The following is a 26,763-nucleotide window of genomic DNA, read 5'->3' on the forward strand; positions in this document are numbered from 1 at the left end:
TTCCTCTCATGTCCGTGCTTTTTAGCACAATAAATGCACCTACAGATGCTCTTGCTGTCTGTATAATTGCCCTGTATCTATTTTTTTGTTGAAAAATTAATTACTCCATGACTTTAACTCTGTTAAGCTTCTAACTTTGCCGCTGCACAGCAGTGATGAGTTCCCCAGGTTAGCACTGAGCTCTGTTTAGGGGACAAAAAGGAAAATAACTTTCATTCTGAGGGCTGGCTCCCCCTGCTTAATATTAATATTTCCTCCGCAGCTCTTCTGGTCCCTCTTCATCCCATTGTCCCTCTTCGTCCCAGCACCTGGCAGTGCTCTGCATCCCTTCCCAAACCCCCGGCCATGCACCAGCTGCGGTGTCTGCTCCCTGTGCACATCCTGCTCCCCAACGCCAGCTCCGCTGCCAGGAGCCGTTAGTGGGAATATCTTGGTTTGGCCAACCTCCCTCATTTTGAAGGTTTTCAGCCAACATGCCCGTGTTGGCGCCCAGCGCTGTGTCTGGGCTGCCGTGTGGGTGGTGGGGAGCAGGTTCTGATAGTTTCCTTTTATTTGGGGTAAAAAAATAAAAGAAGGCTTTCCTTGGGATTTTTGGAAAAAAGACTTCCCTGGGGATTTGTCTTTTTCCAGCTGCTGTTTCTTTTCCATGGACTCTCCAATGCTGATGAAGCCAGGGATGTGCTGCTCTGATACAGCAACAGTGAGTGGTGAGGGAGAGTGAGGACCCCAGAGCATCCCTCTATCTGCTGGTGACACTGTCCTGATGTCCCTAAATTGGGGAAAGGGGCCCTGGACCATATTTATCCAGGATTTTCCGAAATGTTAAAGGTTTGCCTGTGCACCCAGCCCTGGGTGTGCTGCTGGTTTCTCCTCCCTTTTTGGGGAGCCCTGGTCCTGGGGGAATGCTGGTGGTTCCCAGTGGGAAGGACTGAGGGTCCTCAGCTGGGATAAGGGTACTGGGGAATCTGGGTTGGTATCTATTGGAACTGGTGGTCTCAGCACTGGTTTGAAAACCCCGCATGGTGCCAGGCTGGATCTGCGTTCTTCGGGACTTTCCCCTCCTGCATTTGTCAGTGTCAGCAGGAATAATTCCATAAATATGCTGGGAGCAGGGGTGGGAACTTCACCCAGACTTTACGTCAATGTAAACAGCCCTAATTGGTGCTGGAGCCTCATAATTCCAGGATTTCCCCCCCCTCTCCTTGCCCGCGTGCATCGAGGAAATTTGCAGTGCCAAGGCGAAGCGTGTTTTCATTCATAAATCCCAGGCTGGGGGGGCTATGGGGGAGCAGGGACTCACTGCTGCTTCATGCCTGGGGATGCTTTTTATTCCCCACCCGGTCTCCCAAATCTGACTTATTGCTTTCTCCAAGCAGTGGTGGAAACACATGCATGTTTAATGGAGAGTGCTGGGAAGGAGAATATAACCATTTACTGCAACACGGCCGCGCTGTGGGCTGCATCGTGGCCCTTGGGGCTCCTCTTGCTGTCTCACAATTCGTCATTTGATGGCGTATGAACCGATGGTGTGACTGGAACCATATGGGTGTTGCTGGGAGGCAGACTGGCCTGCACCTTGCCTGGGGGCTGCGGGGCCGGGATTGCTGCTGGGAGCAGGCGATGAGCCCCATTTGCTCACTGGTTTGCCTCAAATAGGGGCCATTTGTATTTGCAGTGCGGGGATTAATGCATCCTGTGCTGGGAAACAGCCGGGATGGGGAGAGGTCAGTGGCTGCATCTCGCAGGAGGTCACAGAGCGGGAGCATCATCTTCCCACCCACATCCAAATCTCTGACTGGCACAAAGGTGAAGCCACTCCGGTTATCTGCACCCATGCGCTGGCTTGGAAAGGCAGGTCAAGGTTCTGCACGGGTGTTTTTTATGCTGCCATGGCTGATGCTGTGTGGGAAGGTGCTGGGCTCACTGCTGAGTGTGATGCTGCTGTCCCCCACTGAGCATCTTGCAACATCTTGGAGCTCCTGAGCACCAAACTGGGTGAACTGGGCAGGTTCTGGCACAAGCTCAAGCAGACACTGACTGCCCACTCCTCCTCTGCGACTGGGTGGGCATGGGGATGTGATTTGCCTGTGATTCTTGTAGGATCCAGTTTTTTCCATGTGTGTGGGTTTCACTGTTGTGGTTAGGGGTTTTTTTTTTTGGTGATTTGGTTGGTTGGTTTGTTTCTTTTTTTTGTGTGTGTGTTTTTTCCCAAAGTGTTTGGAGGGGGAACTGTTTGCCTGGGTAATCTCCCCACTTGCATTTCTCAGCCTTACCATGCAGGGTTTGCAACCTGGCTGAGCTGGCAGTGGCTGGATGGGGACCTGAAGCAGATAAAGGGGCTGGGGGTTGCCAAAGATGACCCCCCTTCATCTTGCTATGCTGGGGGAGCTCCTCCTCGGCAGCCCCCAGCCCAGGGTTCCCAGGAGCGAACTGCCAATCACCCACTTGCATTAAAGGCTCTTTCCTTCCTATGGAATTAGGCTCATATAAGACAAAAATAAAACCAATCCCAAACCTGGCAGTAGCTGGGGCAGAGTTGTGCTCGGCCGCAATAGCACTCAGCACCTGCCACATCCCCTTTATCCCCAGTGAAGGTCGGCAGCGTTGGGATGCGGCTTTTGGTGAGGTGCTGCTTGGCTGCTTTGCTGACACAGGGGTGGCTGTTAGTGTGTTTTTTGGGAGGTGGGTCTCATGGACAGCAGCATTGCCCCTGCTCTCCTTTTGAAGCTATGAGACTGCTCTTTCGCTTCTGGTGCCCAGAGATAGATTTAAGTCATTCCTCCTGCTGCTGGGATGCTAGAGCAGGGGAATACACCCCAAAAACTCCCCTTGGGGATTTTGCTCTGGGTGCACACTCAACTTTCAGCATCTCTGAAGATGGCAGAGATGGGCTTTGCTCCCCATATCTCCTTCACTGCAGGGCTGAAGGACCTGTCTGCTCATGCAGCAGGTCTGGGTGGGAATGGATTGTCTCTTTTAGATTTTCTTGGGAGCTCTGGGCCTCATGTAGGACACCTTCAGGGTCACCTTTTCCTCTTGGTGTTGAGAAATGATGGCTTTGCCAAGAAGCCCTTGAGCAGGACAATGTGTTTAATGCTACTGTTGAAGATGATGTCTTCTCATGGACCAGGAGAAGACCTGGCCGGGGATGCAGGAAGATACCACACAGCCTGGCAGGCTGCTACTTAGTTTTGTTGAGGATGTGGAGGAGGGATGAAGCTCACAGTCTTGGGATCGAGTGGGTGGGATGGGAGATGACCCCAGGGTCTGTTCAGGTCCCCCAGTCTCCCTGGGGATGAGCTTGTCCTTGGCTCTGTCCCCGATGTGATGGTTCTTGCATGCACCATTAGCAAAGGAGATGCTAGTGCCTCTGCACAGCTGGTGATCGGGCCCAAAACCTTGTCCCCAGTCTGTGATACCAGCACCTTTGTCCTGCTTTGTCCTGCTGTATGACAATACCCAGGATCTGCTTGCACAGAAAAATCCCATTTTCATGATGGGATTTGCTGTTTGCTGCCCTGGAGCTGCGGGACTGTCTGTCCCACAGCTCCATCACTGGTGTGAAGTGATCCCTGTTACCTCCTGCATTCCAGTCTCTGGGGACTGTGATGGATGGCAAAGCCAGGTCATCAAGGCAGGGACCCCACCAGGGGTCCTGGGGCTGATGCCAGGAGGTGCAGCTGGGATGTTTCCAACCTGCTCTCAACACCTGAGATGTTGCTGAGGGTGTTGGGTTTGGCTGGAGCAGAAGGGCTCAGCAGAACCAGGTTTTCCAGGGTAAATCAGCATTAAACAGTGCTGGGCTCCATCCCCTCTACTTCCTGTGCTGGGAAAGGCAGCCTATTCATTTAAACTGTGTTTTAGTACCTCTCAGCTCTGCTGCTGGAGGGGAAGACACCGGGAAGAGCAGTGGGCAGGATCCAGGCATCCTCAAGTGGGACTGGCTGTTCCTGCACCACCTCAGCTGGTGACAGGTGTGGGGACATGCTGGGACTCATGTCACCCATGTCACCCCGCCCTCTGGCACACACGCCTATTTCTGCCTTCGTCCCTCATGCTGACTTTGATGTATTGCAGATGTTTTTCTTTTTGGGGCTGGTCAGTGGTAGAGGAACGGCCCCGTATACATCGGAAGCGCCGTAAATCACAGCGATGGGTTTCTCAGAAAGGCTTCCAGCCAGGGCCATAAACATGTTGCCTTCAGCCAATGTGACATCCCTGGAGCTCCCCGGCCATCCACCCAGCCGGCGTGCGGCTCGACGGCTCTCTCGCATCCAGCTAGCACTCAACAGCTGATAACTTCCCCCCCACTCCCCTTTTCTTCCAAGAGTTGAGCTGTTCTTCAAACTAAAGAGCTCCGAAGGGCCTCCAGCCAACAGCTTAAAATTCAAGATGTAGGTTTTGTGAGCTGGGTGGTTTAGCAGTTACAGAACATATGTGTTGGTGTTCAGGTTGCTCCAGGTCCCTCCCCAGTGAGCAAAAGGTTTGGTAACTCTGGAAAAAGGCAATTTATTTCTACCGGCCACACCACCTCCCACTTCTTTGGGGGAAAAGGTAAAAAAACCCTGGAGGTATCTCTGAGCAAAATTATTTTTTAACTGTGGGCATCTCCCTCTGTTCTTCACAGTGTTTTCCCACCAGCAGTGTTAGAAAATTGTATTTTACATTGTTTTGGCTGGTGACCCTTGCGAGAGATGCTGGATTTCAGACGGAAGAGCTGGAAGGAGCCTTCTGAGCTCACCTCAGCCCAGGGCAGGAGGAGTTGTTTCATAAAGAGGTTTAGTGAGCAGCTTGGTCTAAAGAAAATGGCATGGAAAAAAAGCCCTGGGCGATGGATATCCTGGTCGTGTTGTGGAATATAAAGTCTGTGGAATATAAAGCTGGGGAGAAGGTGCATCCCTGCAGGAGCTGCTGCTCTGCGTTTTGGGGCCGCTGGGTCGTTCGGGACCATCAGGGAAGGGTCACCCCTCCCAAAATTTTGCGGCAGAAGTGGAAAAGAGCAAGCCAAGGATTTTAATTTAAACTTGGCTAAGTTTAGTGATTGTAACCTTGGTGTGTTCATCCACAGGGTCTCAGCATCCTCGGCAGGATGGCAGAGGGGACCTGATGGGGCTGGGACCACCCTGGGTGCAGGAGAGTTTTCCAGCCTCAGTTTTTGGGTGTCTCTGGTGTTTTCAACAAGGTCTGGCTGGGATTTTATTCTGAATCCCCTGTGCATCTCCCCCTGTGTATACCAGATCCACCTGCCCTCAGGATGCTCACAAGAACCGTAGCTTGGCCCCTAGACAGGTATTTACTGTCCTTTAAATTCAGATTCTGGCTTTGATGCTCTGTCTTGCAGCTTCTCCATGTGTCCTGACCATGCAGGATTTGGGGACCTCTCCGTTCCTGGGGGATGTTCCATGCGGCATCCTCCCCCTGGCACAGGTGAGTTGCTGGCGGCAGAACAACCCGGGAGCTGCTCCCCCCGCTCCTGCTTTCCCTCTTTCTCTCCCCGCGGAGCATTTGGACAAATAAAGTTCGGAAAAAATCTGAGCTGGAGCTGCTTGAACTCCTTGTGCAAGCGGTTTAAAATAGGCCAGGCTGTTCCAGCCCGGCAGCAGCCAGCTGGCCCCCGCAGCCTCCCCGTTGGAAAACAACCGGGAACAATAACACGGGAGCCCCAGCGCCGAGCCTGTCACCGCAGCGCAGGACGTGACCCGCTGCCACCCTGCCTCCCTGCGTGGCCTCCATGGGGACATTGCAGGGCTGGCAGCAGCATAAGGGCTGCTTGTGGCAGGAGGGCAACTTGGGGGCATTAATGAGATGTTTGCTGTGCAGGTGGGATGTCACCAGGAGGTGAAACAGGCAGCAATGGGGGTCCAGAGTGTGCAGAGGCACATCCTCCATGACAGCATCTCTCCCAAACTGCAGCAACTGTGCCCATGTCTCTGCCTCCGGTGGGGTCCTGGGCAATCAACCCACTGCTCATAATGTAATTCTGTATTTTTAATACAAAGTGGTGCTGCTGGCTAGCAGCCCGGGGGGAAGTGGGCTCTGGGAGGGCTGGACAGTGAGGTACCGGGGGGTGGGTCTGTGTCCCCCCGGGGTTGGCTGGTGCTGTCAGGCTGCAGTGCCTTTTCTGTGCTCAGTGATCCTTCGGGGACAGGAAGGGCTGCATTGTAAGAGCCTTCCAGGATTTCCTCTGGCAGCCCTGGGAGCAGGATGGGGCTGTGCACTGACTTCCAGGGGAACCTGCGGAGATGCTAGGGTGACCTGGGGACCCCCCACTGCTCCTTTCCAGGGCAAGTCTGGGTGCTTGTGGTCCTGATAATCACAGAATAGTTCTCATTGGAAGGGACCTTCAAAGCTCATTCAGTCCAAGCGCTTCCTTGAGCAGGGACATCTTCACCAGCTCAGGTTGCTCAGAGCCCCGTCCAGCCTGGCCTGGGATGTCTCCAGGGATGGTTCATCCACCACCTCTCTGGGAACCTGGGCCAGGCTCTCACCACCCTCAGGGGCAACAATTTCTTCCTTGTGTCCAGCCTGAATCTTCCTCCTTCAGTTTAAAGCCTTCACCCCTTATCCTATCACAACAGGCTCTGCTGAAAAGTCTGTTCCCGTCTTTCTTATTGGCCTCTTTAAGTATAGAAAGGTTGTGTGTGGATCGCCTCTGATCTTCCTCCCAGCATGGCCTGGGAAAGCAGGAGAGCAGGGACACATCGCTGCTGCCACTTGTCCTCCACACTGGCTGCACTGAGAAGGGCAATTCCCCGTTGTGAGGATTAATAGTTGCGTGCAACTTGCCTTGAAGAGCTCGGCACCTTGGCTGGGGGGAGGAGGAGGAGGATTTGGCAGCTGAGAGCAGGGGGATTAGCAGAGATTTGTTGGATCTCAAGGAGAGAGGTGCCAAGTTTTATTTGCTGGAGTAGAAAGTCCTGTTCCTGGGGACACTGAAGGATTCTGAGTGTCCCTATCAGCTGTCTGCAGCACCCAGGATGTGTCGAGGGGCACCAGGGCTTTGTGCAAGGGGTATCCCATGTGCCAGCACTGCAGGGAGATGGCATGGAGGCAGATTTTGGCTTGTGTGGTTTGGAATAGGTACTTGAGTGGCCATTAGGGTGTCCGTGTGTTTGCAGTCCCAGAGGATCATAGAATCATAGAGTGCTTTGGGTTGAAAAGGACGTTCCCAGCTCCCCCAGTGCCACCCCTGCCATGAGCAGGGACATCTTCACCAGCTCAGGTTGCTCAGAGCCCCGTCCAGCCTGGCCTGGGGTGTCTCCAGGGATGGTTCATCCACCACCTCTCTGGCCAACCTGGGCCAGGCTCTCACTACCCTCAGGGGCAACAATTTCTTCCTCATGTCTGGCCTGAATCTCCCCTCTTTTACTTTAAAACCATCACCCCATGTCCTGTCAGGATGAAGCATCAAGAAATGGAGCAAACACAACGCTCCTTGAGAGGAGGTTAAAACCAGCTTGTGCAGGAGGTTAAAATCAGCTTGGGTTTAAGCCGAACCCACATGGTGCTGGTGCTGAAATGCCTTTGGGGGTGCAGCTCCTTGCTGGTGGGGAAGGGGTTGAGCTCATACCCCCGGCGAGCCTGCAACATCTTGTGTAACAAGGAGCGAGCATCAAAGGGAAATGCCTGAGCGAAGCAATAACCCACACTAACAACAAAAAAAACCCGTCTCCCCTTTCATTTCCCTCCCTCCCCTCTTGACCTTGAAGAATGCTGGAAGGTGTCATGTCATCAGCATTTCCCAGCCGCTGGGAGCTTGGGGGGGGCTTTTTTTTCTTCCTTCGGGGCACCCTGCCAAGAATAACAGCCGACTCCAGCAGGTCGGCACAGGAAGGGAACGGCTGGAACCTGATTTGCAGTCAGACGCTCGGAGAGCCAAAACGCGTTTTATTGAAGAGGTCTCCAGGGAAGCATAAACCTTTCCCCCCAAAAAAAATAATAAAAAAAAAAGCCTTTCTGATGAAGCTGTATTTTTTTAATATGTATTTTTTAAAAGCCTTTAAGATAAACTTGCTTTTAGTTCACGGTGCTGGTGTTGATTTATGGGAGGAATGGGGAGATGTTGGGGATGGGGACACTGTCCCTGGTGCACCATGATTTGAGGTGGGGTGTCACCGTGGAAGATGGTACATTTGCCTGGTGGGATCAAGCTTCATCCCCATTGGAAGGGCAAGTGCATCCCTCGGGATGGACCGCTGGGCTCTGAGAGCATCCTTGCAGCTGGAGGAGGGTGAATCCCTGCTGGAAACCCACATTTTGGTGGGAAAGTGATTGGCAGGACACAGGGATCTGCTTTAACCTGGTCAACAGGAATTTGGGAGGTCTGGGCTTATGTTCCTGCAGATTAACCACTTTGCCTCAGTTTCCCAAGGTGTGACAGCTGTGTCCTGTGTCCAGAGGGATGTGTCTGTTGCAGTTGATGAGATCCAGCTTTGTGCAGGGTGGTGGGGATAAGCCCCTGCTTCATCTGCATGGTTGGGATCTTTCCTGTGCATCAGTGCTTCCCGCAGTGGGGCTGGACCCTGCGTGGGCTGCACTTGCCATTTTGGGGTTGCTTCTGCCCCATTATGGCCAACAAAAAGCTTTTCCATGCAAAAATTTCTCTTCTCACCCTTTGGCTGTGGAAAGGACAGTTGATTCCTGTTCTGCTCCAGTCAGCGTTTACCAACATGCCTTCAAAAAAAGAAAGAAAACAAACCCCATCCATCGCTTGGCCACCTGAAGGCTCAGGAGAACCTCCCAAACAAGAGCACTTCCACCAATTCTTTGGGCGAAGACACAGACGGCAACCCTTGGTCTGCAGTCCCGGTGGCAAAACGGCCGAGCTGCCAGCCCTCGCTCTGCTAATCTCCTCCTGCAGCTCGCTAAATCCTGCAAGATGTTCCCAATAAGCAGTGCGGGCCAGGCTGGGGTTGTTTGCAGAGCTTTGTCCTTGGGGACATCTGGTCCCCTTGGCTCGCCTGGAACTTCAGATAAAGCTGCAGTCAGGTTTGCGGGAGCAGGGACTGTGGGTGAGACATCCCGGGGTGCCAGTGGGGTTGGGGTGATGATGGGGTTGGGGTGCCGGGATCCTGGGGTGCTGTACTGACAGCTCGGCTCCTCCCAGCCCATCCACATCCTGCTACTGAGAATGACTGGGGAGAAGCGAGGTCCTCGCAGCCGGGGATGCGGTGAAGCCATGCAGCTCTCCAACTCCTTTTCTAATTCCTTTCCCAGCTGCATTGCCTCATCGCCATGACCAGGCTGTAACCGGAGCGGGTCAGCATTTTGCTGATGGAATGTTTTTCCATCGGGAAATACCAATTTCTGTGGGAACATCTCAATTTTGACCAATTTTTTCCTTTTTTTTTTTTTTTAGGGGAAAAATACATTAAAACTGTGCTGTTCGAGGAGGTTTGTGCTCCTCCTAATATTGCTTTTGAGATGAGCACAAAAGGTGGGTTGCAGGGTGCGTGCTGATGTGAGAGTAAAATCAGTGCTAAGGAAAGCCCAAGGTATGCTTCAAAAACAGTAAGCTAGAATAATTTTTAAAAAGTCAATATGGAGTAAACTGATGCACTAGCCCCAGAAAGACTTTCAGTATGTATTTTGGAGAAAGATTCAGTTTTTGTTTATATCTTTCTCTGTATTTGTATGCTGGTGTTGCCTTTTCCCATGCATTGCTCCTTGGCATCCCAGGCCCTGCTGCATCTGCTTGGGTTTGACATCCTGGGTACCAGATATCGGGGGAGGGAAGAGGCAACGTCAAGGCAGAATTTTGTCTGTGAATTATCCATAACCTTTGCCTGCTCCCCAAGGAATGAGGGCATCAAACTCCCTTGGATTCTCTTGGAGCTCCACCAGCTGCGGATCCGGCCCCAGCTGCCCGACGGGGCAGATGGCATCTTCGACCGGTGAATAACGGGACCAGGAATAGAAAGCTGAAACCAGAGATCGTGTCTTCCCATTGCATCTTCAGCATCATGTGAGAGGCTCCTTCCCTCTCATCCCGCTTGGCAGTGCCTACAAATAGCTCCTGGCACTCAGGCCCTCGACCCGTCCCACTGTGTTCCAGGGACACGATGCCACGCACAGCCTGGACACCACTCCCTGCACTGGGGCTTGATGGCCGAGCAGGAGCTGAAAATACTTAGAGCTTGGAAAACACTTTGTGGTGCCTGTGGAGGGGATGCCAAGTCAGTGGGATGGGTTTGTACCCTGGGGAGGACATGGGGTGCAGGTCCCTGCTTGGTGCAAGCCCCCGAGGGCACTGCAGGACGCCGGCTGAATTTTTTCTGCTGTGCAAACTGTTAGTATTTGCACTGACAAACCCTTTTTTTTTTTTCTCCCCGTCTCTCTCCTTCTCCTCTCCACCCTTTTTTAATAGCAGCCTCTAACAGCCACACTCATTCTTCTTTGTTGACACGGCCCTTTGGCATCAGCACTTGGCATTTGCAGAGCAGCTCGTTCTGGAAAGGAAAAGAGAAAAAAAAATCTTAAAAATAAAATAAAATAAAAAAGCAACCCAGCTCTTGTGCCTTGCAGGGGACGTGGCTCCTTCCAGCCTCGCAGGGCACTGTGCCACGGGGTGAATCAGCGCCCAGCCCTGGTGGGGGTGAGGTTAACACTGCTGGGTGCCCATACAGGGCAGGGGCCAAGGGTGCTGCGTCCCCACTGTGCTTCCACGTACGCTCGTGCAGCCTCCTGTGCACCTACAAGCTGGCCCTGGGGCTCCTGTGTGGACCAAGCCGCTGGCAACCGCTGGCCCAGAGTCCCCGTGACGGTTTTGTCCTCTGGCTGCCGCAGGAGCAGCAATTTCTTTGCCGCAGCATCTCCGAAAGCGCTTGGTGGAGCAGAGCGGCTCCGGCTCAGCTGCAGCGTGTCCCTGCAGGGCTGCAGTGACTGTTGGTGGCCCCAGGAGTCACCTTTCTCCATCCTGCCTCGTGGGGACTGTCCCAGCAGCATCCCTCCCTCCCAGGCATGGACCACCCTGCGTCCTCCCTCACTGCGGTTTCAGCATGGGCTCCCGCCAGCTGCGAACTTGGCCGAGAGCACCCTTAATTCACCTGCGTGGCCACGCGAAGGACCAGGGGAAATAGTTTCTAAGCAGGAGAAAACCTGGCTGAGCTTTTCTAGCAAAAGGAATAAAGGGGAAAAAAAAAAATCAATTATGAAAGTAAAAAAAATCAAAGAAAGGTTAAAGCAGCAGATAAATATATATCCTGACTATTTCTATGAACCAGCCCCATCTTTTCCATCTGAAAAAGCAGCATTGAGTGCAGAGGAAAAAAAAAAGTAAAAAAAAAGAACGAGTATGAGCTTGCAGAGAAAAATACAGCTGTTGAGTGCAGAGTTCAAGATCATCGAATTCCAGGCCAGTGCCCTGCTGTCCCACAGCCATGTCCTGCCAGCTTCACCCCAGGCAGGTGACACTATGGCCCTCAGGCTGACTGTCCTGTGCCTCAGTTTCCCTGGTTGACACAGCACTGATTGTCACCTGTGTCTGTGTGTGGCGGCATTTCTATGTCCGCACTGGGTTTTGAGCAGGGCTGATGGCAGGGCTTGGCTGCCTGGCACCGTGCCCTTCTCTTGCAGGACACCGGGAACCCACGGGCAGAGGTGGGAGTCCAGTCAGGTGCTGGGGCTGTTCTGCCCCCCCCAGCATGGCTGGGAGTCGCCTTCTTGGAGAAATACTCCCTTTTCAAACACCAGACCCCGTGGAAGATTATCCAGAGGGGGTGGCTGGGGGAACAGTCACGCTGTCTTGAAGGCATTGTGTTGTTTGAAATGCTCTTAAAGGCACTTGATGACTCACAGCAACAGCTGGAAGGAATAAGCAGTTGGTAATTTCCATATTAACCTCCCGGTCCTGGGGACGAGGGGGATCTGTAGCACGTGTCTGCTCTGGGAGGGTGCAGCGGCACCTCGTCGGCATGCGGCAACAGGGGTGCTGCTACGTGGCTGCTGCTATGGGTACTGTTCTACAGAGCCTGAGGGGACAAGGATGGGGACAGGGATGTGGATAGGGACAGGGGTGCGGATGAGGATGACCCCAGCACAGGACAGGCTGCTTGTGTATCCATCCCAAGCCCCTGCCTGATGCAAGCCAAGGGAGCTCCGTGCTGCGAGGCCGTTTGGGGATGTTTGTACAGCACCTTGCACAACCAGTGCCGAGTCCTGACGCAATACAGTCACGCAGCGGCTGTCTGGTCCCTTGCCTTGTAAGGGACATCTGCCCCTGGGGTTTGCCTTCATGCAAGGGGCAGATTCTGCATCGCAAGCCAGCCAGGAGGTCTAAGATGGGCTCAGTGAGGATATTTGTCTCTTGAACCTGGCCTGCAGCCATCCAGCTTGAGAGAGGAGCCATCCTGCACCGTCTGCATTGCATCCCGCTATCCCTACGGTGCTGGCTGGGAGGAGGGGACCTGGCTGTCACCATCCTCAGCCCTTGGGTCACTTTAAAACACCGACTTCAGCAGGAGGGCTGCACGCCGGCGGGAGCCGCGGTGGAAAATCCTGTGCTAGGCTCGCCTGGATCCCCGCACGCCCCGGGGGATGTGTTTGCCGCCAGTGCATATGTTTTCAGTTCTTGCCGAGGCCAACTTGAGAAATTTTTTCTCTTCCCTCCCAGCTTCTCTGTTGCAAACAGCAACCGCAGGGCCGGGGCGGCACAGGGATGATAAATGAGCTGCTCTGTCCGTGTGCAGCCAAGGCCCGGGAAGCCGCTCCGAGGAAGGGAAGGCTGTGTCCCTGCAGGGATCGGGGGGAGCCGGGGGCTCCTGGCGCCTCTGGAGAGGCCAGGGAGAGGCACGGAGGGTTGGTGTTTTGGGGCAGAGTGGGAAAGGGGGGGGGGGGGTCTGGCCCCGCTGAGCTCTGGTCCTTGAATGCAGCGCGTTGTTTTCTCGCCCATCTGCGGAGCAGGCGGGAGAGCATCTGTCGGCTGCGCTCGAAGGATGGGCTGAGCCGGCGGCCGTGTCTCCCCTGGGAGCAGCTGGGCAGCCAGGGGCAGCCCAAGATCCTGCTCCCCAGGAAAAACCCGGAGGCCGCAGCAGCGAAGGATGCACGGATGGGGTGGAGCATTCCCTGGTCCAGTGTTGCTTCTTGGGTCAGGGGCCCCATCCTGCACAAATGGCCCCGTCCCATCAGGGAAAAGGGGTGACACTGAGAGACCACGTGCACTTTTAAAGAACATCCGAGTCATGTCCACCCCGACGCTCCCAAAGCCCTTGGTACATAGAGCCACCGTCACATCAGGCCTATAAATAAATAAAATATAACGAGGCCCTGCTGCCTTCTGGAAACCCCTGAAAAAAGCCCCATAGAGCCAGTTCTCCCAAGGTATCGTGTTCCCCGCTTTGTGTGTCACCTCCCACCCTTCTGCTTCTTTATTGCTGGAGCCATCTGCGTGGAAACTGGATCTGTGTCCCCGAAGAGCCCTCCTGCCCCCTGCCCGTGCTCCAGCTGATGTCACACAATCTGTTTGATCTCACAGCCAGTTGCTGGGGAGCACAGGAGTCCATCACTGGCGGTCGGGGTGGGAGATGACATCAGGGGATGGCCAACCCAAGGGGAATGCAGGTGGGGTGCCCTGAGGCTGAGGGGTGACGAGGAGTGGGGGGGACAATGTGGCTTCTCTGCATCAGCCGGGTGTCCTGACGCGTGGCTTGGGTGTTCATCCTGTGGTCCTGCCTGTCCCTCTGTCCCCATGTCCTATCACAATTACTGAGCTTGCCTCTCTGGGTTTGATCCTGCCCAGCACCCTCCATCAGCAGGACAGGCTCAGGGCTTTGCAAGGACAGGACTGGGGACGTTGCAGTGACTTGCCATGAACTCAAACTCAACAGCACTGCCGGGAGCAGGCTTCCTCCTAAAATGACTGCTTGAAAAATATCCTTACAGGTGCTAATATATGGGTTTTTTTTTATCGGGAGAGCTGTGCCGAGCTAGTGGGTATGCTGACTAGATGCTCAGGCGATTAATAAGTCAGGTTTAATTGTGGCTGGACCTCAGTACAGTTTGCACTTCCACAGTGCTTATTGTCCAAGGACAGCAAAGTGCTTAACAAGCATTAAATCTTATCGCAGGCTGCAAGGCAGGTAAGGATATACCGGGATTATTGCATGCGTCGCTGAAATGCGGCCAACTCCAGCTGGGAACACATCAGCTATTTACCAGTGAGTGGCAAAGCGATGCAGCATTTTAGGACCGAGCGGGAAATAGAATCTGGTATTGAACTGGAACAGCAGCAAGACTTTGAAAATGTGAAATAAATTATTCGGGGACTGATGGCTGGTCAGGACACTGAGTTAATGGCTGGTGGGCAGCGCTGGTAAGGGCAAGGACGTGGCCAAGTGCTTTCGGCAAAGCGCCGTGGGATCCGTGCCCGGTGCCTTTCCACGCTGCTTTTGGGAAGGGGGCAGCTGCACAAGAGGCCGTGGCGTCCGGAGGGGGGGAGTGCGTTATAATCCCCCTCGGTGGGGTGGGTTTGTAAATACCGCCCCCCCTGTGGGGTCCCTCTGCACCCCCCGCGGCGGCTGCCCGCGGCTCGGAGCCGGGCTGGCGGCGGGCGGGCGGGCGGGGGGGGGGGCGGCAGCGGCGGCGGCTCACTCCTCCCGCTGGCTCCCCCCTGGCGGGCAGGTCGCGGCGGGGGGGCCGGGGAGGAGCCGGGCCGGGGGCGCCGGGGCCGGGAGGCGGCGGGCAGCCGCCCTTCCTCCGCGCCGCCAGCGGGACCCAAACTTTTCGCACCGAACTTTTATTCCGTTGGTTGTTTTGGTTTTTTTCCCCTGTTGTTGTTTTGTTTTTATTTTTTTTTTCTTTCTCATTGCCTTCTCCACGGCGGGAGGAGGCGGGCGGCAGCGGGAGGGGTGGTGTGTAAGGGGGGGGGGAAGCGCTCCGCAAACCCGCCCCCCGAGCCTGCGTGTCCGGCGGAGCCGCGGGATGAGCCGGGGGCGGCGATGAGCGCGGCGGGGCCGGGGGCGGCGGCGGCGCCGCTTCTCTCCCGCAAACAGCGGCTGATGGCCGCGCTGGCGGCCGGCGAAGCGGCGGTAGCGGCGGCGGGTGGCCCCGGGGCTCCCCAACCCCCGGCTCCTCCGCTTTGCTGCTTCATCTGCGGCGGCGGCATCAGCCGCGGCAAAGAGCTAAAGCTTCAAGTCCGACCCCCCCGCGATCACCGACCCTTCTTTCCATTCCTCCAGCATCAGGAACCGGCCCCCGGTGCCCGCGCCGTCTCGGCAGAGGGTTGCGCCTTGGTCTGCGCCGTCTGCCGCTGTTTCCTGGGCGAGCAGTGGGACTCCTTCGAGCGCAGCCGCACGCCGGTGGAGAAGCGCATGTACTGGCTGAAGCGGCCCCATCAGTGCGAGGCAGCGGCGGCGGCGGCGGGGGGAGCCGGGCTGCGGCGGGGGGCGACGGGCTGGGACCCCGCCGGGCCGCCGCGCCGCCCCGCCGGCCAGGAGGAAGAGGAGGAGGAGGAGGAAGACGAGGAGGAGGAAGGGCCGGCAGCCGGCTCTGACCTCTCCGAGCTTTCCGACGCGGAGCCCCTCTCGGAGGCCGAGGGGGCGGGCAGCGCGGCGCGGACCCCCCCGGCGGCGGGGTGCAAGCGGGGGCCACCGTGCTGCTCCTCGGAGGACAGCGAGATCAACATCACCAGCGAGGAGGAGGAAGGCAGCGAGCGGCCCACTTGGGCATCGGGTACCGTCTGCTACATCTGCGGCAGCCCCTTGTCACCCACCACCCACCACCGAGTCCACGTGCAGAAGCAGGAGAAGACCTCCCCAGCACCCTTCTTCCCCTTCCTCTGGCTGCACAGCCCTCCACCGGGCGCCCAGCCGCTCTCGCCCACCGGCAGCACCCTGGTGTGTCCCTGCTGCTTCGCCTCCCTCATGCAACAGTGGCAAAGCTTCGAGTTGGCCAACGTCCCCGTGCTCCAGCGGCTCTACGTGGTGCCCCTCAACACTGGGGCCATGCCCGCCAAGGGCAGGAGAGGGCTGAAGGAGGACGGGGTGAGTGTCCTGTCGGCACCTGAGGCTTGTTACCTCTGCGGGGAGGAGTGCGGCAAGGAGGCAAGGCCAGTGGCGGCCAAGATCACCAATGGCAACGCCAAGAGCACCATGCATTTCCCCTTCCTCAGCCTCCTGCCTTGCCCGCCCAGCGCCAAGGGGCTGAACAAACACTGGGAGGTGAGCAGCTGCCGCAAGTGTTTTGGGGTCTTGCAGGACCTGTGGGCCATGTACAGGGCCTGCCACAACGAGGAGCTCATCACATCTGTGCAGAGCTTCCTGGGGAGGTACCACCAGGTCTTCTCTGCCGGTGACCCTGGTGGCCTGGCCAGCCACCCCACCATCAAACCCGGTCCCATCTCTGTCTGCTACATCTGTGGGGCTGAGCTGGGAGCTGGCAAAGAGTTCCAGCTCAATGTCAACCCGCCAGGGCGATTTGGGGAGAAGGAGCCATTTTTCCCCTTCCTGACTGTCTACCCACCTGCCCCGCGGGCCAGACCGGCCGACTCAACCGGGCTGGTGGCCACATGTGTCCTCTGCTACCATGACCTGCTGGGGCAGTGGCTGCAGCATGAGGGCAGGAACTCCCACCACCCCAGCAGCGCCTGGTCCCGCCAGTACAAAGTGGAGACCTTCGTCTGCTTCTTCTGCCGGCAGGAGAAGAAGCGATGCCTTGGATTAAAAGCGGTTCAAGTGGCCAGGCTCCCCATCTTCCTCTACACCCTCCGCGTGGCCAACAGCTTGCTGGTGGATGATGGGAAGCAGCTGACCATCGGCGCCTGTGCCGAGTGCGGTGCTGTGGTACTGGCAGGCAAGAGCATGACCCCGCCAGAGCTGCTGGCCGCAGCACCCTCGGCTCACATCTCCAAGGTAAGGCGATGACCTGCACCCCATCCCTCCCCTCCTGGCGTTTCCCCGCTTCTGGCATCGAGGAGGATGTAGAGCGGTGACATAGGATGTAGAGCGGTGACACAGATGGATGCTCTGGTCCCTGGGGGCGAATGCTGATAGATGGGGTGCCTTTAACAATGAACTTTCGGAGCTGTCAAGCTGTGAAGGAGCTTCCAAGAGATGGTGACAGCCAAGACCTGTCCTGTTGCAGAGGCATGTTTCTGTGTTGTTGGTGTCCACTCGCTCACAGCCCTGGAAACTCACCACTGTAGGAAACTTGCAAAGTTATCTCTGGTTTTATAAGGCGCCTTAATCAAAGGGTTTCCCCTTGGAGAAATTCCAGCCCATCCTGCAGCTGGGGAATTGAGGTTTTGTGGCTGAGTGCCCCCCACCTGCACTGCTCTAGTTATCCTGCAGCAAGGGACCCCCAGGCATCACCCCTCCTGCACCCCCCAAACCCCACAGTCCTGGAGTGGGTGTCACGGGTGTCATTGCCCAGGTCCTGCTGGTTTCCCTGGTTGCTCTTTTCTGCCCCTTCTGCTGGGGTTACGCAGGGTGCTTCGGGGATGCCACCTAAAAAGTAACATGGCAGAGCAAAGGTTTCCTAGTCTCACACTTGCCTTTCTTGTGGGATAGGGAAATTACTGCTTTTACCCTCAAATTTCTAGCTTGCAGGAGCATGCCGGAGAGCTGCTGCTCTGTGTCTGCAAACCAGGCCCCAGGCTGGGTTCTGTGAAATGCCAGCATCCTCAATCTCCGAGTTCATTTTCAAAGCTCTTCAGCTCTGTTCGTAGCCAGAACCCTGTGGCTCTCCGAAGCGCTGGCATTTTCTTTAGAAATGTAAACCAGCCCTTCCAAGACAGCGCTCCTTTTCTCTCCGCTTGCTCTCTCTTGGCTGGTTACAAATATGATTTTTCCATTCAGCCGTGCTGGTTCCTGAGCTGGGGGAACAGTGCTTGGAAAACCACCGGCCAGGAGCTGCACGCACCGGAGGGTCGGTGCATGGTACCGGCACAGAGTGCCAGGACAGTGCAGGAGATTGTGCTGGCACTGGCAATGAGAATCCACCAGAAGCCGTTGCTTTCAGGCAATTTTCCCCAAGTTGGGCGGTCCCAACATAATTTCAGGTCGTTTATGGATGCAGATGATTTATTGTTGTGCTCACCCCCATGGGACTCTGCTTCCAGCCAGCACAACTTGCCACATGCGGAGGTGGTGGAGACTTTCTGGATGCTAGAGGTGGTGCAGGGCTGCATGGGTTATGATGCCCATGTGGTCACGGCCATGCTGTCTGTCTGTCCATCCCCTTGTCTCTTGGTATTTGCAGGGTGCTGGCCGGTGGCCGTGGAGGAGCGGGATGATCATCCCGGGGAGTGATGCTGGGGTGATGCTCCAGCAGAGCCCGGGTGGGCGCAGCTGGTGATGGGGTGGCATCCACATGTACCCAGCTGGTGTTTCATGCCTCTGCCCCGTGAGTGTCCCCAGGCCATATCATGGGGATATTACGGACAGCAATTTTGTCCTGATGTGGATGCCAGTGTTGGGGACTTGGGAGTTCTTCCCGTGGCATTTGTTAGTGCCCGCCCCGAGCCCGGCATTTCTCAGACGCGCCAGTCCTCGTTCCTGCTGGCCCCAGCCCCAAACTCCCACTTGGGCTCTTGCCTGCAACCCCGTCTCCGACCCCAGCAGCTCTGAAAAGCTTTTGTGTGGGGCTATGAAAGGCAGAGGGGGAGGAGGAGGACGCGGAGGGTGTCCTAGGGAAGGGATGCTATTCAGTTCCTCCCTCTTGTTCCCGGGTTTGCTAATGAGCAAATTAAGGGGCTACTACAAGGGGCAGGATGGCAGGAGGCAAGGCTGAGCTGCCTAAGAGGACACGGCTGGTCGAGGGACCATTTCATTTTGCTCTGTCCTGGTGGTGACTCTCTGGCCAGAAGGTCCCCTTGCCTTCTTCATACCTGTTTCCACACACTTTTCATTGGGCTGAGATTTCAGAGACATCAAGGTTATTTAAAACATGGTTTAATGCTTGGATAGGGTGCTTGGCTAATTTAACTGTACCCTCATTCAGCCACACTGCTTGCTGGAAGTCACCCAGATGAGCCTTTGGCCTTTGTGTGACACCCGGGTCCCCATTCAGATGGGACCAGGCAGAAGGGAATGAGCCCGAGGGGTTAAAACCATCTCCCTATTCCTCTGTGCAGCTCTGCAACTTCGTTTTTTTAATGCATGTTTTTTTCCACACACCCAGGACTGACACCCCCTACATGTGGTTTGTTACTGTCCTGCCCATAGGGGTTTGACCCAGGTGGCTTAAAGTTGGGGACACTAAGCAAATGCACAAAATGCCAGCAAACACCCCCACGCCTCTCTCTTAGCAGTGTGGGGCTCAGGTTGTCTCTGTTACAGCTTAGAGGTGCTAACGAGGGAACCTCACACCTGAGGCTCATCAGAAGGGCTGAGGCTCCTGTATTTTGGGTGGGGTGGTGCCTGTGCTGTGGGTGATGCTCCATGGAGGGCTGGTGGTGCTTGTGGTCCTGTCTGCTGCAGGAGGGTTTCCTGGAGGTAAGCTGCAGAAATCCTGCTGGTTTTGGCTTTTATGGGGTGGCTTTGGGTTGTTGGTTCTCTCCAAGCTGTGCAGATGTGTGCTGTGAGAACATGTACTCTTTCCAGCTGTGCCCCTTGCAAGGAGACCTGTGTGGATTTATGCACTCATTAGTGCAGGGCATTGGTTCGGGGTGGCTGTGCTGATGTCTTGTTCTTCAGATCTGGAAAAATCCCCTGTGTATCCCCCTGCTGAGGCCCCGGAGGAGCTGGCTCCCTGGGACAGGTGGCTGCTGTGAGCAGAGCAGGTGTTGGGGCCGGTGGCTTTGAATAAACCATAAAACACCCAGGCTTGGCCGGTGTCCAGAGGCGATGCTGACCTGTGTCCCTGGTCATGCCTGCTGGAGAGGCTTCTGAAGCTGCCCCTCAAGCCCTTGTGCCCTCTCTAAAGGGGCAAAGCGATGTGTCACCCGCGGTCCCGGGTCAAAGGCTGCTGGTGTTTGACCTGGCTGGGGTTTTCTGTGCTGGCGCTGATACTTTCCCTCTACCAACCCTGGGAAAAGCTTCCCCTGCCTTTCCAACTTTTCCCATCTTCGCCTGATACCACTTTTTCGTTATGTACCTGTAAAAGTAAGCTCCATTGTTGTTGGGTTTTTTTGTTTCTTTTATTTTTTTCTCTGCATGCAACTCTTTGCACACACATTCAGCTTTCTGGAAAGCTCTCAAATCCCGCCATAACTTGAGCAGAGCTGTTCGGGTTTCCTTTGGGTGTTGTGTGGAACCGTGCAAGATCAGCAGCTGATGCCGTCCTGCTCTGTGGGAGCACCCAGAGCTCGCTGCTGTGTCCTCAGGCCGTTTTTTGAGCATCGGTTGGTGTTTTCCGTGTCCTATTCCTGCTCTGCAAGTGACACTGGGGTCTTGTTGCACGGGGCTGTTTCTTATAGCACAGTGAGGCTTGTGGGGCTGAGTTTGCTGCATTTATTGTTTGGCAGTGGTGTTGTGAGCTCAGCTGGGGATTTGACCCCTTTTTTTCAGGTTACGAGCTCCAGAGTTCATGCTGCATTTCCAGCACACTGTGTCGAGCATACAGCTGTTGGTGGGCATTTTCTTTGTGGCTTTTTCAAAAAAGGTTTTTTGGCAAATGTCAGAGAGTTCTTGTGTTCTCGCCTGACCTTTGTCCCGCTGATGCTGAACAGCAGAAACTCCTGGATGGCACGAAAGCAAACCCAGGAGGCTGGTGTCTGACCCTCCTCTTGCATTGCACCGGACTGAATTCCAGCCGAGGGTATGGATATTCGGATGTATCCCAGCACGAGAAACAAGAAACCTGTGCGGGAAGCGTCCCAGGTCATGGCAGAGCAGGCAAGACCTCTGGCTTGTTTGCACCTCTTATTAATTTTGAAGTAAACCCAAAACCTTGTGGCAGTATTTTTGAGTGGTCATACCTGCTCTGCCAAGCTGGTGGCTCTTCAGCGTGTCCCCAGCCTGGGCTGGGGGCTGCAGAGGTGTGACACGGGCTGCGTTGGGTTCTGCTCATCCCTTAAACATATGGGAGGAGCAGAGCTGGTCTCACTCATCCCCATTGTTTGTTGGCTTTGGTGGGTTTTTCTGTGCTCATGCCAATTTTTGCCATCACTAATTCTAGTAGATACAGAGCAAAATCAGGCCAAGGTATTTTAAGCCAACTTTATTGGGTTAAACCTGGTTTGTTTGCAGCATATGCCTATGTAAAGATGTTTTTAGCAAGGCTCACGTTGCTTTTCAGCAAAGCAGCTTCCTCTGCGGCTCTTGTTGGGGCTAACACCATCCGGGTCTGGCGTTTTTCGGATGAGCTCTCAGTCGCAGCACGGAGGTGGCAAATATAATCGTGATATGACTTCATGTCTTGGGGCATGGCCTCCCGCGGGATCGTGTTCCCAGATGGCCGACAAAGAAACAACATGAGGAAAATGTGCCACTTGCTTTTTCCTGCCGATGAGGTCAGGGCAGGTTTGGTATGTGCCAAAAAAACCCTGTTCCCCTCCGTCCCTCTTTGTCCTTACCCGCTGCTGAGGTTGTTTCAGAGTCACCCCAGGGGCTGGTGGTTTGTCTCCTCCTAGGGTCTCCAGCTGGGGGTGCGTGTCCTTCAACTGCAGCGGGGGGGACAGCAAAGGGGCCTTTTGCTTTGGCCAGGCTGACCTTGCTGTCCCAGCTGTCCAAAATACCAGCCGCCCTGTCCTCCAGACCTTGTGCTGACTCCACAGCTCACCAGCTGGCTGCTATATATTTATTTTTTATCTCTCTCCCCGCCACCTCTCGCCTTCTCTCTGCCTGTCCCAAAAGCAGGAGCAGAGCACTGGCAGCCTGAGCGCTGCTCCTCTTCTGCAGGTGCCTGCCAGAAACGTTGGTCTGAAGCGTGTGCTGCCTGGGAAACCCTACCTGCACCCCCAAAAATATCCCCTGCAGTCCCCCTGGGAGAGGAACCAGCCCTGCTCTTGTCACCCGTGATGAAAATACTTTCGCAACTGCTGGAGCATCTTGCAGCAGCCTCCCCGTCTGCGCCTCGTGCGAAGCTCTGGCCAAGTCAGGAGACGGGGTAGAAGGACAGCTCTGGCTGTTTTGGACAGACAGATGTTACGAACAGACAGATGTTTTGGCCAGACACTTGGCCTGTCTCAGCCATCCAAGCAGCGCGGTCACAGAGGGCAGCCCGGGATGCTCTTCAGCTGCTTCCCAGTGAGGAGGAACCTTGCGCAGGGGCAGCGCGGGTTTTGCATCTACATGGGTCATGACAGGAGTTGGCTTTTCACCTCACCGTGCGCCCCAGCATGTCAGCCGGGTCCTCTGCCAACACCCCGATGTCATCGCTCTCGGGGGCTGAGCTGGGGCTAAGGAGATGTCTCCATCTCCTGCACAGGCTTTGGGGACTTGTGAGGTTTTAGGGACCACTTGGGCACAGAGCTGGTTTGTAATGGGTGCACTGGGACTGTTCCCATGCTGGTTTGGGGTGGTGGGGGCTCTGTTTGCTCCCTTCAGCACCTTTGGCATATGCTGCTCAGACCAGGTTGCTCTTTGAGGCTCCCAAACAGCTCCCACTGGTCCCATGCTGCTGGACAGCATCTGGCCAGGTGTTGCCCTTCCTCCCTGCAGCTAAAAGCCAGTACCACAGGCTGGAGTCCTGGGGTGGAAATGTCCTGATGTGTCGGGGAGGACACTGCCAGGTCTCAGGGCTTGAAGGGGCAAATCTGGGAGGATGGTGAGGCAGGAGCATCCCGGTGTGTGGGGAGCTTGAGGAGGAGCCGTCGGAGCGTTGCAGGTTCCCAGCTGTGCAGGTCCTTCCTCTGCCCTGAGCAGCTGGCGATGAGAGACCTTCTAGCATCTCAATCCTCCCTGGCCCAGGGCTCTGACACCTCTTGGTCCCCCAGTCCCCAAGGCAGGTGGCAGCATCACCTTGAGCATGCCTTGGTTCCTTGCATCGCTCATTGATAGGTGCTGGTGTGGTGCTGCTCCTTGCTTGCACCCCCGTTTGCAAAAGGCATTGCTCCCCGCTGGCCGTCAGAGCCTGGTTCCTCTCCCCGTGCCGCGGGGGGGATGCCAGCGCCCTGCTGCCAGCCTGGGCTGCCACAGGCAGGTTGTGGTTTGCCCCTGCTGCTGGGTGAGCAGCTGCTCCAGCATGGTGCTGGTAGCCCCCCTGGCATCTCCCCCGCCTCCAGCCACCCCGGCACACGCGAGCCGTGCTGGATAAACAGCCCGGTGCAGCTGGCCTGGCTTTGGCAGGACTTTTTTCCCTCCATGGATGTTCAGTAGCGGAGTGGGGAGGAAGAGGGTGGCTCCAGCTCTTGTTTCAGGAGGAAGTTTTGGCTGGGCTGGGAGGAGGAGAACATTACCTGGGTGCACTTTGCAGCTTGGCATGAGTGTGACACTGCTTTTCCCTCTTTATTGTCCTTATTTTCCTCCTCCCTTCCATGTTAGTGCAAGTGCTGCTGGGCTTTAGTAGCTCTCGGGAGACTGAAGTCATCTGTTTACCCGTGGAGCTGACGTCCTCGAAGCAGCAGCTGCCCTGGTTTTCATCCTCCAACCTGCCTGCCTGCGGCATGGTGCCTGTGCCGAACGTGCTGTGACCTGTGCCGGGGCAGGGTGAGTGCCACGGCTGTGTTGCACGCTGGCCGCACGTGCAAAACAGAGCTGGAGGTGTTGGTGCTGTCCTACCACAGGTGTCTGAGCTCCATCCAGCTGGGGAATGGCTGAGACGCTGTGTTTTGGTGTTAAATACAAGCACTGGTGCTGGGTGGGCCATTCCTGGTTGCAGCAGGGACCCGCTGTGGGATTTAGCGGGGGATTATTCAAGCCCGTGCGTACAAAGTCAGGGAATCATTGTCTGCCCCAGTGCTGCCGCTTCCCATCAGATTTTGGCAGTGCGGCCATGGCATCGCTTGCCCTGGTACCTGGGAGAGCTGGGTGCTGCTGGGGGTGTCAGGGGTGAGCAGTGGAGTGCTGGGTTTTGGGGGTGTGTGGGGAGGGTCCCACACCCCCTGTGAGGGATGCAGATGGCACAGGAGAGTTTGCAGGGACCAGTTTGCACCTCATGCTCTCACAGTGAATTTTGCCTTCGACTTTAGAGCTAAAACAAGGCTGAGACCCAGCTGGGATGCAAGGGAAGATCATTAGTGGGAGATGAGTTGTGAGGACACTTCAGGCAGGAGTGTCCACCCCCTTTGCCATGGGGACAGGCAGCTGCTTGCTGTGGTCAGAGGACAGGAGCGCGGTGCCGGTTTCCAGCCAGGGCTGATGCCAAGGGCTGATTTAGCACAGAGACAGGGCTGTTCCCACGTCTCCCTTCCCACCATGACCCCGCTCAGGTCTGTGTCCTGGCATGCCGGCACCCGCTGTGTCCCTGGCACCTGCTGCTTTTGGGGCTGGGGACTTCCGTTGTGGGGACATCTTGCCAGTTGGAGCCCACGTGGGACATTCTGCACCCATGGCACACACCTTGTGTGGGGTGGTTTTCCCCCATTTACCTTCAAAAATGGTTTTAATTGTTCCCTCCAAGCTTTAACTTCCTCAGAAGGGGGGAGCGCATGAGCTGGCAGCTCCCGGGGGCCACCAGCAGCCACCTTTGTCCCTAGGGAGCTGCCTGAGGACATTGCGGTCACTGACAGGGACCTCGGAGCCGGGAACATTTTGGTGACAGCCAAGGCGTCAGCATCTCTCTGTGGTTTGCAGCCTCAGCAGGGCAGACAGACGGATGGACGGCCAGCTGCGCAAGGCGTCTCGGGGGCCCACGTGGGGTGTGGGGACAAGCAGCAAATTGCCACCGTCACCTCCCATCTGCCTCGCAGTGTGTTTCTGGGAGCGGGCTGACTTCAGTCGGCCGTGAAGCTTTTCATCGAGTGATGATCAAGTGCTAGTGATTTCAGTTATTACCCTGGCCAGGAATAAATATATATATATATATTTATGTATGTATGTCTCCTGCCCTCCCTCCTTGTCTTCACTGCTCAAACAGCTGCATTTTCCTCTCTCCATCCCTTCTCCCCCCTCCTCTGAGCAGGCAGCATGAGTTATCCCGAAGTGAAAACACAGTGCAGACAAGGGCCCTTCAGTTTTCCCGGGAGGTGACGGTGCCAAGGTCAACCTGGCATGGGGACGATGCCCTGGCTGCCGCTGCCACCCTGCCTCCCGGGGGTGGGTGACACCCCGGGGGACTCGGGCTGTCCCCGGTGCTGAGGGCTCCCTGGGGAGCCAGGGTGAAGCCGCCTCTCCTGCCTGCAGACAGAGTCCAGATGCCCCGGCTGCGGCGGCTCTGGAGTGGGAGATGAATTCGCTCCTGTCGTTTTCTGTTTTCAGTCCAGAACATCTGCACAGTAACTGGGAAATCTGGGCTTTCTCCTCCTTCTCAGCCAGGTCTTGTCAGTCCTTTCCTCTTCCAAAAAGGGGTTTGGTGGTTTGTGTTTTTCTTTTATTTCCCCCCGCAGCCTTTTCCTCTGTTGCTTGTGCATGTAACCTGCTCCCCACGGTGTATCCTGTCAGGACCGTGCCCAGATTTTACTCCGTGCAGCTGCTGCAGAGCTGCTCTGTCTCCATGCAGCACAGTGGGACATTTTTTGGGGGATCCCTCTATCTCAGCCACCTCCTGAGCAGCCACTGGGGGACAGAGACTCCCCCGGAGCAGGTTTTTCCATGGGGCTGTCATCAAGATTGGTGGCTTAGGGGTGCACTGGGGTCACACCAGCTGCTGCATCGCTTCTTTATTCCAGCCACATTTTTCTTGTGAATCCTCCATCCTTGTTCTCCTTGGGCCTGATCCTGTGTCCCCAGAGCCCAGGCACCTCCTCTTCCTCACTGCTGCTTACTCATCTCTGTGCCATGGGGACCTTTAGCAGCACATCACCCCGATATTTGCAGCCCTTGAGAAGGAGTAAATCCTGCTGTGTCTGAGGTTGGACTCGATGATCTTGAGGGTCTCTTCCAACCCAAATGATTCTGTGGTTCTATCTCATGTCCTTCCTCCCTGCGCAAGGGCAACCCTTGCTCTCAGCATCCTGACCTTCCTGCACCTGAGCTGCTGGGGTCCAGCGAGCCTGAACCCCACTCTGTCCTTTTATTGTACTTGCTTTTCCTTCATGCACAACACTTCTCTCCCTCTTTGCTTGCCTCTTTGTCCCTCGCTGTGTTCCCCCCAACTTGCTGCTGCATTTCTGGCTGTACTGGTCCCACACCTGGTGCCCTGTGCTCGGAGGGGGAGGAGGGTGAAGCCTGGGTGATGCCAGTGTAGGTTTGACCCTAGTTTGGAGAAAGGACCGGCTCGGCTGATCAGAGGGCATTTGGGGCTGTGGATATCATGGGTGCTGTCTTCCTCGTGGGTCTCAGATGTGGAGCCAGTGGCTGGGGTGCAGCTGGGGTCTTGCAGCACCCAAAGAGACAGTAGAAGAGGGAGATGCTACCCCTCTTTTGGCACTTTGGGGACCTCAGGGTGAGTGTCTAAATATGCAAGAGGTGCTGCCACCCCTTGGGTTTCCAGCTCCCAGAGGAGAAGGGAAACCATCAGGACAGGTTGATTTTGGGTGGGATTGAAGGCAGGATGGTTCAGGGGCTGGACACCCCCAGGGACCTGAGGTGACGTGTGCCTGTTGTCCCCATCCTGGGGACAGCTGTGTGGTGCTGGCCTCACAGCTGCTATTCCTGGCTCATCCGTGGCCTTGGTGCCGCGGTCCCTGGTGCTGGGGCAGTCAGGGTCCCGCTGCTGGCAGCTGCCGCCCTTTTCCTTTTCATTCCCTCATACCCCTGGGATGGATAGGGACGGGATAAGGAATCCCCCCAGCATGGACAGTGATGGAGAAGCTCGAGACCTCTTGGGTTCTCACCCCTCAGCCCTGTT

The 26,763-nt window shown here is 55.9% G+C and overlaps 1 protein-coding gene across 1 annotated transcript in view; it reads left to right on the plus strand.

Annotated features, from left to right (window-relative positions):
* The first annotated feature begins 14,359 nt into the window (after nucleotides 1-14,359).
* Nucleotides 14,360-26,763, plus strand: part of GSE1 (Gse1 coiled-coil protein) — a 99,504-nt gene continuing 87,100 nt past the window's right edge. The window contains exons 1-2 of the mRNA XM_080351996.1: nucleotides 14,360-15,380; nucleotides 15,498-16,844. Coding sequence (XP_080208122.1) covers nucleotides 14,934-15,380; nucleotides 15,498-16,844 — 1,794 coding nt within the window. The 5' untranslated portion in view covers nucleotides 14,360-14,933. The remainder of the gene's footprint in view (nucleotides 15,381-15,497; nucleotides 16,845-26,763) is intronic.

The sequence above is a fragment of the Nesoenas mayeri genome, assembly GCF_963082525.1.
Source record: "Nesoenas mayeri genome assembly, chromosome: 12".
Classification (NCBI taxonomy): Eukaryota; Metazoa; Chordata; class Aves; order Columbiformes; family Columbidae; genus Nesoenas; species Nesoenas mayeri.